Genomic DNA, 13,760 nt, shown 5'->3' on the forward strand with positions numbered 1-13,760 from the left:
ACACTACCTCAGCAGGATGATCAAGGTCAAATTCAAAAGGAGTAAGCTATGTTGACAGTATGTGCCCCTGATATGATATGATGAAAATGGCACATTACCTCTGTGGTCTTCTTTCTGAAACCCATAACTCCTGTCTAAGCATGAGAAAAATATCAGACAATTCACAATTGAGGAACATTCTAAAAAATACATGACAAGTATTTCTCAAAACTGTCAAATCTTAAAAAACAAGAGAAGACTGAGAAGCTGTCATACTCAAGAGGAGCTTAGGGAGACATGAGAACTAAATATAATGTGGTATCCGGAATGAGGTCCTAGAAGAGAAAAAAAGGACATTATGTAAAAGCTAAGGAAATCTAAATAAAATTGACTTTAGCTAGTAATAATGTATTGTTATTGGTTCACTAATTGTAACAAATCTGCCATGCTGACATAAAAAAAGAGAAACTAGGTACTTAGTATATGAAAATCCTGTAAGATCTTCAATTTTTTTCTGTAAATCTAAAACTATTCAAAAAATAAAGTTTTTTTTTTAAAAGATAGTGAGAATAGGATAAGAAGCTCCATGAAATGTTTTATAGCTGTCATGAGAAATACAATGAAAGATATACCAGAGAAACAATATTTAAAAATTGAGGCGAGAATGAGAAGTTTCCCTAATTGAAGAAATATTAGTCCTGGGAAAAAAATTCCAACTAGTGAGGAATAAAAAATAAATAATAGAATCCATCATATGCTAGGAAAATTCATAACATCAATATTGTTATGTTAATAACCTAAAGACCAAACACATAACGTGCATGCATGCATACTCGCAAAGAGTGGGGCTAGTGAACTGTCAATGGGCACTTAAAATCTCCTAAACTAATTAAAGGACATAAAATAAATAAAGAATGAGTCCATTGAGAGAAGATAGGATAGTAGGAAGAAAAAGAAGGAAAATAGAGAGTAATAAACAAAAATAATTAACTATGTTTTCTCTTCCTCCTTTTTTTTAGGACTTGTTTTAATTCCAGGAGGAGCACTTTACTTAAATATATCAGAATTCACAATAATACTAAATAAATAAAAGTTAATTATTAAAAAGACATTATCAAATTGGATATTTTTAAAAAGAAAAGTTTGAAAATAAAGTAGTGAAAAAATACATATCATGAAAATAGATCATGACATTGTTTAAATAAATACATTATGTAAAAACTGCCCAGATTTCAAGGAAATTAAAAATCCATAAACAAAGTAATATTTTAACTCAGCTTTCTCAAAACAGAGACTTAGCTTAAAACGCTATTAAAGATATGGAAAATATTAATCGATTCGAATAATAGGTTATTCAAAAAGAGAAACAAAGCCTATATTTAGCAACTAAAAGTCTCTTTGTAATTTGTGGCTTAAATAAAAATATGATAATGAGAATTAAAAATACTTAGAACTGAACAATAATGAAAATTATATCTAAATGCATGAGATGCTACTAAAGAAAATCTGTAACTAATGATATCTTGAGGTTCTTAGAATTAAAAGAGTTAATATTTAAGTGCTTAGAACAGTGTCCAGTCACAGAGTAAACATGAGTGTTTGTTAAATGGTAGACATTTTCAGACCAATTCATTTATTAGAAAGCAAAAAAGTACAAACAGAGTAAGGGACAATATTTATCAAGAAAATTGTGGGAATTGGAATTGAATCGGGAGACCTCAGAGGATGAACAGTGAACCTACAGGTAAGGAAGTCAAGAAGAAGCAAATCATATTTTACCCCAGAATCACAGAAATTAAGGGCAGTACATACCAATGAAAACAAGGGTGTTAAAAACAGGAGGATTGGATGGAAATCTACATAAAATGTTTTATCCTCGAAATTCCTATGCCCACATACATGACATATGACTAAACAAGAAGACTCTGGATTTATTCAGTTTGAACTCAACAACTGTAGATTTGGGGAAACCAAGCACATCTGTAAGCAGAAAACTGAGAACTCAACTCAGGTAAGAAGATATTGGCTGTCAGGCTTGTTGCCCTAGGCAATAAGAAAATACTGGATACTGGGAGTCCAACAAATAAATAGCTGAGTCCTTGAAAGACCACCCTCAATGGAAACAAAACAGTTGAAATTTAGCTGCAATGCACAGAATTTCCAATTAACTTTTATGTAAATATTTTACTGGTGTATAGAAAAGTACACAAATCACAACTGTACTTATTGATGAATTTTCAAAGTGAATATACCTATGTAGCCACTACTCGGGTCAAAAATCAAACATTACCAAAAGACCAAATGCTCTTTCATTCACTTACAGAATTTTATAAAATATGGAACTTAAAGTATGCATACATTATTGCTTCTTTTGTTTGACATGATGTTTGAAAAATCCACCTATGTTTTCGTATATAACAATAGATCATGTCATCTCATTGCTGGATAGCAATCTATATGCATACACCACAACTAATTTGTTCACTGTGATGTGAATTGTGCTGCTACTTTAAAAGTTCATGTACATGTCCTTTTGTAAAAATTTGCATTTCTCTTGGGCATATTCTTAAGAGAGGAACTTATGTTGGGTATATGACTAGGAGTGGAATTCTTGGGTCAGAAGATTTGTATATATTCAGATTTTTATGTCGCTGCCAAAGAGATTTATAAAATGGTAACCTAAGTTACAATCTCACCAGTAGTAGAAGAAGTGCCAATATCTCCACATCTATGCCAACATCTATCTCTCTTTTCCATTTTAGCCATTTTGCATTGCAGCATTTCCCTGAAAACTACTGAAGTCATGCGTACATTTTCATATGAATATTGGCCAATTAATATCATGTTTTATATAATGTCTATTTAAGCTTTTGTCCATTTTTATTGGATTATCTGCCTTTTTATTGTTGTCAAATATTTTTACATATTTGGACACAAATCTTTGTAGAATATTTCTACAGAAAAGACTGTTTTGCTTGCATTTTCACTCTTTATGCCAACATTTGATGAACTGAAATTCTTAATTCTAATGTAATACCACTTATTTTTTTCTTTATGGTTATGTAATTTATGTCCTATTTAAGAAATCTTTGTCTTCTCTAAAGCCATGTATATCTTTTCCTGTGCCTTATTCTAAAAAGCTTTACTGCTTTATAATTCACATTTAGAACTGCAATCCATCTAGAATTTGTATTTGTGTATGTAACGAAGTAGAGATCAAGATTTATCCTTTTTCACAAGGATATCTAATTGGCCCAATATCACTAATATCTAATTAACTCAACTTTTTGTTTTATATATTTTAAAGCTATGTTGTTGAGGGCATACACACGTATAATTATATTATCTACCTCTTTGACTCCTCTGACCTTATAAATTATCTCTCTTTATACTAAGTAATGCCTCTTGCTTTGAAGAATACTATATTTAAAATTACTATGGTAATACCATCTTTGTTTTGGTTAGTACTCATATAATACAACTTTCTCTGTCCTTTTACTTTCAACATTTTTGTTTCCTCATATTTAAGGAGTGTTTCTTATAAATAACATAGTAGATCCCTCTCCCCAATATGACAAAATCATATATGTATATGTATATATATACACACACATATATATACACACACACACACATATATACATATTTATATATATATTTTTATATATATATATTTTTTTTACAACTCTATTTATTAGGCAAAGCTTCTCCATAATCCTATGATGCCATATATCCTGCAAGCAGAAGCACTGACTACTCTTTGTTCTCTCTTTTCAAGGATCTTTGTATAGTGAACACACAGCCTTGATTAATAGAGATAATGTCTTCCTCGGGAGTGAGGACGTTTGTTTATGGTTTTGGAAGATGGAGATAGTTTCCCCTGTGGAATTAGAAGAAGATATTGCTTACTGTCAAGTATTATAAAAATAACATCTTCCTCTGGATCAAAAGGCAAACATAATTACTATCTATTATAAAAGTTCTGGGTTCCCTAAGCTCAGGGAATGTAATGTAATCCACTCCTGTAGAGCAACCAATTATGTGTGCAGGTGTCACCAACTCTCCTTCACATTATCCTGTAGGAACTGAGCCTTGAAAAACTTGCACACGCGTACATGTGTGCATGCGCGCGCGCATACACACACACACACACACACACACACACACACACACACACAGAATGCTCTAGCTACTGCTATTGTGAGTCTAAAACTTTCCTTCGTCTCTGACCAATGAGTTTTATGTCTTCTGTTAGCAACCATGAAACTATGGTAGACCAACTTGTTAGCTTTCAAACACAGTAAAATTCAAACTCTTCACAGATCTTAGCACTTTTGGTGACATGGCTGGGATGCTGACAGAGACATGGCTTCATGTAAGATGAAGAATGATAGACCAATTAATGGGATCTGACAGAAGTACTAGAAATCAGTAGTGAACATGCTGATTATTGCCCATTAATGATGAAGAATTGGAGAGGTGTCTGCAGGCTGAAGTAGATTTCAAGACAAGTACCACAGAATGTATCATGGTTGTTATGAACTATTCTCTAGGCAAAGGGACTTCCTCACAAATCTGACCATCAGCCTCAGATTTGTCCCACTGTAACAGCTATTACTAAGAAACATCCTGGTTGAATAGAGGATTCCTCCTGATTTCAGACAATAGTGACAGTGATGTGCGACTACACTGAGCATGAAAGGAGAGAAAGATACAATGACTATGGACAGAAACAAGTGAATAATTAGAAGTTTAGCTGATTTATTTGGTTAATGAGAGGATGGAGTGCATAGTTTCCCCATTAAGGTGAAATGGTAATAGCTGGGCGGTCTGAGGGCTGTTAACAAAATGTGTTGCACAGACTAATGGTACTTGACATGCTGTCTAAATTGCCAAAGCCTTCTTTTGTATCCTATTACTTCCTCCTGCAGTCTATCATGTCAACCTTGAATCCACTCTAAGACAAAAGTAAGAAATCTCAGAGTTGTTTTGCAGTGTGCCTTGACTGCTATAAGATAGCCGCGACCTTCTGGGGAAATTTTCCCTAAGACAGACATATTCCTGTGTGAAACTACAGATGAGACATTAAATAGAATTTTGCCATTATTCCCTCACAATAGGAGGTAAAATGACCTTGTGGGTGAGGTTCTGGACAATTTCAATGAAGTTTTGTTGTGGCTTCAATACACTAATGCTGTAACTCTAATTTCGAAATATAACTGGTAATTACATTTTGCAAGCTTGCACTGTATGTGCTCTTAAACTCCAAAAGGGGTAGTGGAACATTTAAATTGCTCCAAGACTGTCTCCCTGTATCCTCTTGTGTGGCCCAACAGAAATAACACAGAATCTCAGGAAGAGAAAGGAAAGTCCTAGCTTTTGAGTATGGACTAAAAGGAAGCAGGAGTAGTAAAAGATGCAATATCTTAATTCAATAGATCTATGTCCAATGAAAAAAGTTATGAGAGGCTTGAGATTTACAGTAGATTAACCAACTGAATTCAGTTGTTGCTCCCATAACCCCAATGTTCTTGACATTGTGATGTAACAAAATTTATGGTGCAGATTGATGTACTTGAAATTCTGTCTTGGATATTACCAAAGCCACTTTTGTATTCCATTAGCACCCAAAGATAAAGGTCAATTCTCATTCATGCTGCAAGGTCACAAATATACATTTGCAGTACTCCTTCCAGGGTACCTAAACTCCTCTGCCATTTACTACAATGGGGGAGGTCAGGATTTACTGTAATCACCACTACCCTCTGATTCCCAGAGCTTGCACTGATACAAGATATTCGGCTGGCTGGAGGGTCAGAAGCCTCAGACTCAATGGCTCTGACTTTGGTGTTATTACACTTTTATCAGCAAGGGTGACTCATAAAGCTCAACAAAACTTAGAATACTGTTCATGAAGTTTGGGAGTCACTATGCAAACAGATTCGCAATGTTTGACCTCTCTGGCAGTTAAGAAAAAATAGTTGTCTCTCTTCCTCTCTACCAAAAGGCAGCCTAACATCACTTTGGACTCAAGTATTGGAGACAGTAGATGGCTCTTTTGGACATTCTACTTGGTCTTTTATATCAGCTAACCCACCGTGAGTGTAACCCACAGACTTACATTGGAAGCTAATCAGCAAGCTGTGGCAAACTCCCTATTTTGAGGTCATGTGATTTATAACAAACCTAATGACTCCTTTGAGCTACAATTCTCCATAATAGACAATTTTATGTGCTGGAGCCTCTGGAAAAGGGAGGCACCCTCCCCTTAAAGGTGTCCCTTGGGGTGTAGGACTCATTGACTCCCTGAAACAGCTACTTTTGGAGAACAACTTCAAATAGTTTATTACTGGCCTCTCGTCAAAACTGAAAGCTCGATCCACAGAGGTTTTGTGACTGTGGATGGATATTCTCATTTTGGGATGGACCAACTCAGACTCACAACTAACTATTTGACAAGCCTTATTTGTCACTGAAAACAGTATAACTGAGCCACAGGGGTGATCATAAGAGATCTTCAAGTGTTTAAAGGAATACCACCAGTAGATTCTACGGCCTCAGAAGACTGGAAATCTCTCTTAAATGAAGTTAGTCTTGGTCACTCAGGGGAACTTTTCAGAGATATTACTGACACATTATTTACATACACCCTGAAAGCAGTTATCTCTACAGTAAGAGTAATCCAATTAAGAAAAGATGGTACAAAGTTTGTCTCTGATTTTAGTTGAAATAATCAATGACACCACTTCATTCCTGGAAAGCGTGATATTGATCAGCATTGTTATGGATGATAGAATTGCCCAAAACTTCATCCTTGCAGGCAGGCCAAGGTAGAATATATGCAATTACTAACATTCTGTTATACCTGGATTAATACCTCAGGCTAAGTGGAAATAACAATACAGAAATTTAAAGAGAAAGACATTTTGCTTTCTAAAGCAGACCCTGAGGGCCAAGGGATTTGTTTAGCTGGCTGGGTCCAGGACCTTGCCAGCATGGTTGAGGCCAGTACTGTAGGTGGCCTTATCCTATTGCTTAGAGTCCTGTTGATATTAGCCTTAATTAAATACTGTATGAAACAAATTGAATGGATTTAGTCCCAATCTCTATTCATTAGATTAAGCATAATGGCAAACAATATGGTGTACTCATGGAAAAAAATGTCTATTATAGCCCTCAAAACTGTCATGTTTTTGGCTTTTGGACTATTTGCAGTCTGATAATGGTGAGCCCTCTATCACAAAATCCATTCAATAATAGGTTGATAGTCAATGTATTTCGCACACCTTAACATTTGTTTTTTACTTAGTTCACATGTTTATGTTCCTTCTTTCTTTTAATTCTTGTTTCATTATTACTAATCAAAATTTTCAAATCAATATGCTCTTTTACTATTCTTTTTATTATTCTTTTACTGGTTACCCTAAAAGTCACACCATGCAGCTATGATATTTTACAGCATAAAATAAATGATTACATTTACCACTTTCTCATTAATGTTAGAACCTGAAAACATTTAATTCCATTTGTAACCTCTTTTGGAGAGCCAATTCTCAATGTCTAGTAAAACTGAAGATGTATGCAATAGCAATTCTTCTTCAATGTCTAAACCTAGGTCAACTTTTACAAATGTGTGTAAGGAGACATGTGCAAGCTTATCTTACTACATTGTTTGGAAGAGAGAAAAAGTAGAGGCAACTTCATGTCCATTAATGTAATGGAGAAATAAATGGTATATTCATAAAACAAAATTCCATGGCAGAGTTAAAGTGCATAGATAGATATCAACATGAATCTGATTAACATAATTTCAGAGGAAAGTAATAGAAGAGTATGTACAAAATGACGCATGAATTTTAGAAACATTGTATATAGATAGGCACACAAGCAACAAAAATATGCAAATGTGTGGAAAGAATGCACTCTAACTTTAGAAGAGTGGTTACCTATGGAGAGAGAGGAAGAGAAATGGGATGAGAGGGGTTCAAAGTCTTACAAGGTTTTACATGTTAAAAATTATTGATGCAATGATAGCAAAGTGCTCATTTTTAAAACGTGAGCAAGTGGTAGTTAGGTATTTAAAATCTCAGCAAACATTACTACTCCCACTTTTTGATTTTTGAAATATTTCATAAATACATATAAGAAAGCTTTACATAAAATTTCAAAATGAGTACACTGAGCAGAAGAGTTACCTGAAAGTGTAGCTGCCTTTCTGGGTGTTAGCATAAACTGATTCTCTATATATATAGGCAAAAATGCAGAAGCTCCTATTATAAGTAAAGATTCTGAAGCTCTGGCCAGAGCTAGAGACACAAACATTGGAGACTTTATCAGAATCTGAAATAGAAATAAGTTACACATGAATTATTTTATTTTACTGAGTAAAGAGAAATAGATGTACCCATTTATATGGTAATGACCAATCCACAAAAATTTTACCTTTCCCAATGTAAACTGAAAGTATGTATATATAAAAATCCAAATAGAAATTTACTATTGACCAACATATACATACCATAAAAGACATGCAGTGTTTGAACAATTTTTATTTGCAATTTAATCTCTATACCACCTTTAATTTTTATTTGTGAGTCTGGCAATTTGCCAGAAAGATTAAGGAAAAATAGATGTCATTAACCAGGCATGTAGAATTTCCCTTAACTTTTTTTATATGTTATTTTCTTAGCAAATTATATTATTTAACATGGAAAAATAATCAAAGAAATTTTAAGCAAAACTAAAGGTAGATCACTAGAATTGCAGTCCAGTTTCTATATTACTCTACTACTAGGAATTCCACATACATGAAGAGTGAAGTCATTTAAATTCTGCAATTTAATAAATTTTTTTAACATTCAGAAACCTTCCTAGGATATTTAGTGATGGTTGACTCTTACCTATTTTACTATTACACAATACAGAGTAATTAACATGACAGTAAATTACATTAAAATATTAACTTTCAAACTAATTTCTGTATTTCCTGGACATGCATATATATTAGAAAATATTTACTGGTGTTTTATGTATGTATACTTTTTAATTAACTTAAGTTTTTTTCTACCCCTAAACACTGTTTTTAAAATCTAATCATATTCTGCATATTCATCTAATTTATCTTCTGAGTGCTATTTAACTTCACACAGTGTAATTCCATGATATTTATCCACTCCCACAGGACTAAATGCTTATGCTGACTTCAACTACCTACTACTGTCAGAAACAAGGCTATAATAACATTCCTGTGCATATACACTTAAGGTCCTAGGATAGAGTGTCTTTGGAAGAATATATCTCAGAAAGCGATTTCTAGGGCATTGTAATTTGATATACTTCATTCCAGCATTTCCGGATTTTTTTTCTCCAAAATGTATCAGTTTACACTCTCACCATAATATAGGAGAGTTCCATTTTCTTCATGTAGCAGCTTATACTTTCTAAAATTCATCAGAGCAATATTTCCCCCATCAAGAGGCATTGAACCTGGAAAGGTCTTTATGACTGCCTCAAAAAAGTCATGAGCCACTTAACAGTGGGAATATATTCTGAATGCATCGTTAAGCAATTTGGTCATTGTGCGAACATCTTAGAGTACACAAACGAATCTCAGTGGTATAGCCTACTACACAGCTAGACTATAAGGTAGAGCCTATTACTTTTAGGCTACAAGCCTGTACAGCATGTTACTGAACAAAACAATACAAGATTAAATCAAGCACAAGAGAAAATGATGCAATCAAGAGACAAGGTAAACATGAGACGCATGAGGTTGCCGCTGGCATAACACAGCATACTGTTTTACAGCAAACATTTTTTATAAATAGAAAGAGCACACTTTAAAATAATAGTAAAAAGTATAGTATAGTAAATACAAATATTAGTAACAGTTGTTTATTATCATCACCAAGTACTATGTACTGTACATAATTTTACGTGCTATATTTTTATATGACTGGCAACCCAGTAGGTTTGTTTCCACCAGCATCACCACAAACACATGAGAAATGTGGTATGCTGCAACATTATTAAGATGGCTACATTATCACTAGGTGATAGGAATTTTCCAGCTCCTTTATAATCTTATGGGATGAAACCACCATCATATATGTGGTCTGTCTTTGATCGAAACACCTTTATATAGCACATGACTATAATGGTGCATGACTTTAGAGGTCAAGTCATAAAAGGACAACATTACTTCTGCTAGGAATTCTCATTCTCTCAGAACTGTGAATTTGTTACTCAGTTACCATGTTGTGAGAAAGCCCAGACCAGATGGAGAGGCCATCTGAGGGTGTTGTAGAAAACAGTATCATAAAAAGATATGAAACACTGTCATTTGCGACAACATGGATGGACCTCGAGATAATCATACTAAGTGCAATAAGCCAGACAGAAAAAGTTGAAAACCACATGACATCACTTAAATGTGGGCTATAAACCTAAAAGCAACAAACGAACAGGACAGAGACTCATGGACATGGACGATAGACGAGTTACCAGAGGGTTGCGGGGAGAGGGAAGAAGAAAGGCAAATGCGGTAAAAGGGGTCAAATATGTGGTGACATTAAAGAATTAAAAAAAAAATAAAAGAATAAAATAAACAAAAGCCAACATTTGAGTAAAAAAGCCTTCAGATGATTCCATCTCCCAGACTTAGATCACACCAGCTGATCATAAGCAGAGCTGAGAGGAGCAAGCCCTGCCCAAATTGCAGACTCATGATTAAAATAGATATTCTATTATTTTAAGCCATTAAGTTTTGGGGTAGTTTGTCATGTAACAATAGATGACTGGTACACCCAACATAATCTCAAATTCTTGATATTATTAGCTGGCTTTCAAAATTTCACCATGCTGACAAATTTTCCAAGAATTCTGTGTTTATTCTAAATACTAATTGCTTATTGGATTTAGATCTGTCACCCATCTTTAAACATTGTCTACAGTCTCCTTTAGAGAATAGAAATCTTGACTTGATGTAATCTAATCCATACTTTTTACTTCGTATTTTATGCTATTGTAGTCTTGTTTAAACTTTTCCTACCACTGTCACAAGATATTTCTTTCATTTTTAACATTAACTGTGTTTTTTTCTAATCACATTTTTATTAAACCTAGAAATTGCCTTTCTACAGGTTATGAAGTACATAGCCAAACTCATTTCACCATATAGAGAACCAAATTTGTCATCACATCTACTTGAACAATTATCCATGCAGTTCCTCTTCTATTTTATAGCAAATTCTTATATGTATTAATCTGTTGCTGAGTTCTCTCTTCTGATCCACTGGTCTATTTATCTGTACTGAGGAAATGTTACACTGTTTTTACTACTATGGCTTGTACCCTATCTTAACATGTACTAAGACCAATGTTCTTTGTTTTCCTTTTGCATGCCCTTATTCTGCCATAATAATTTTAGAATCAATTTGCCATTTACTAAAAAAAATAATAAAATTCTTTCCATAGTTGTGATTATATTGAATTGAAATTACAGATTATTGAGAGAGAAATCACATATGAAAGTTGTCATTTCATCCATTAACGTGGAATATCTTTCAACTTGTCCCAGTCTTCTCTAACATTGTTACATAGTTTTAAATTTTTTCATGAAGTTCTTGAGCAGCTCTGTTAAAATAGTTTCTGAATTACTTAGTTTTGTGATTCTTTTTACTTTATTATTTAATTTTAAAAGTAGATAACTCATTTTAAATATTCTTATTTGAATATTTCATTTTGTACAATTTAAAATTTTTATATTTCCCTTATGTTGTACATTCAGATTGTGTTCCATTAATGGAGTATAGCTCTTTTCTAGTTCACAAATGTCAATTTACTCATAGTAATGATTGAGAATTGAATACTAAATACAGTTGTAGAATATTTCATGATTCTATATGGCAGTCTTATCAGTTATAACAGGCAGAACAAGGAACAGAAAATCTAGTTTTTGTTTTGTCTCATCACAATCTCTACATCTCATTTTTAGAATGTACTATATAATAGTAGACAGAGCAATGCCATTGGAGTCACGTACATAAGATAATTTTATATTCTTAATCTCAATTTGGCCGTGTGTGTGTGTGTGTGTGTTAATGTGTCAAACATGTCTTTGGAAAAGTTCCTCATTCTCTTTAAATTATTGGTTCACCATCTGTAAAACAGAAATGATAAATATCTGTATCTCTGGATTACAGGATTTTGAGAATTGAATACATGTAATAAATTAATACAATCCCTGGCACATAGAAGGTATCCAGTAAAGATTACACATTATTTTCATAATTTATAAAACAAGAGGGTCACACTAGATTACCAGATTTGTTGTTTGCAAACTTTAGTGTGCATGAATCATTTGGAGGGTATAAAACACAGACTGATAGGTCCTACTTCCAGAGTTTCTGATTCAGTAGGTCTGCAGTAGGATGCAAGAATTTGCATTTCTAACAAATTCCCCAATGACGATATTGACCTAGATACCATACTGAGATCTGCTGCACTGGATAATTTTTGTGTGTAGGCTATCTAGCATTAAAATGAACAGACTCTTTAGTTAATCCAGTTGATGTGACTTATCATGTTACACAGGAAAGTAAGGAAGCCAAAAACACTTTCTCAGTGCTAAACAATTCATAAAGAAACAGAACATCATTCAGTAGAAGATGGCAGCTTATCTCGTCTGCTTAATAATGAGTTCCATTGCTTTGTCTTGATTCCTTCAATGGCCCAAAATATTCAGCTTCTTCTGTCAGCTTATTGTGTCTTTGTCTACTTTTATTATAGCTTCTGACTATTCTCTCTCCATTTGCTTCTCTGTCTCAATGGTCTTTCCTCATTTATTTGCTCTACATCAATTTATCAAAGCTATGTTGTTTGAGTTCCCCTCTCTTTCTCTTATACTCCCCCGAGAAAGAGAAATTGACTGAATTAGTCAGTTTATAGCAAGGTCTACCTATTTGACACTGTTCTCAAGATATGCTATTTATTAGGTGTTGGAAAAATCTAAAGATTGCTCTCTTGAGCACAAATGCTGACCCTTTTTTGACCTACTTTTGCCTAGAACATCATATAGAGCATGGCAACTACTGCACAAGGAAACACTTTTAGGCACTTTACTCAGATAGAAACTGTGAGCACAGCAAACACTCAGAATACAATAGAGTTCCTTCCAATAAAATGTCCATGTTTTCCTGTATTTTTTTAAATCCATTTCTTTTCTTAGATATAAATATGGGAGGAAAAGAATAAGGCCAGATATACAAATCAGGATCCAAGGTGTTTCATGTAGTGAACTCAGTCTTAATTCTGGTAGGCATCGATATACAAAGGGAGAAATCAAATTAATTCTGCACAGAAGCAGATAGTTTTATGCATCGGCCATATCTTGCAGTACTGTGGCTATTATTAGCCCTAATCTATCACAGAGTCTGTCTACAACCTGGGACTTTACCACACCAGAGGAGGTTCATGATCAACTGGGAGTGTGATTTCAAACTAGGCTTGGTACTCCTGCATGTGCTTACTTCATAGGAGTCTGAAATAAGGACAGAATCAGCAAATTATAAAGTGTTAGGTATAGAGGCCATAGAAAAGTAGACTAAGGTTCAGCACAGGGCATAAGTAGCAGTGAGAAACTACTGTTAATAAGGAAACTAATGCAGAGGAATATTGCAGGGAAGAAAGAGATCCTAAAGACTCAACCAAGTTTCATTGACGATAGGATGTTTAATGTTCCAATTAATTCTGGAACTTTTTCAATCGTGTGGCAGAAGCAG

The 13,760-nt window shown here is 33.9% G+C and overlaps 1 protein-coding gene across 1 annotated transcript in view; it reads right to left on the reverse strand.

Annotated features, from left to right (window-relative positions):
* LOC120590747 (solute carrier organic anion transporter family member 6A1) overlaps positions 1-13,760 on the reverse strand; it is a 72,571-nt gene that overhangs the window by 28,477 nt on the left and 30,334 nt on the right. The window contains exon 6 of the mRNA XM_039848349.1: positions 8,175-8,319. Coding sequence (XP_039704283.1) covers positions 8,175-8,319 — 145 coding nt within the window. The remainder of the gene's footprint in view (positions 1-8,174; positions 8,320-13,760) is intronic.

The sequence above is a fragment of the Pteropus medius genome, unplaced genomic scaffold (assembly GCF_902729225.1).
Source record: "Pteropus medius unplaced genomic scaffold, Ma_sr-lr_union100, whole genome shotgun sequence".
Taxonomy (NCBI): domain Eukaryota; kingdom Metazoa; phylum Chordata; class Mammalia; order Chiroptera; family Pteropodidae; genus Pteropus; species Pteropus medius.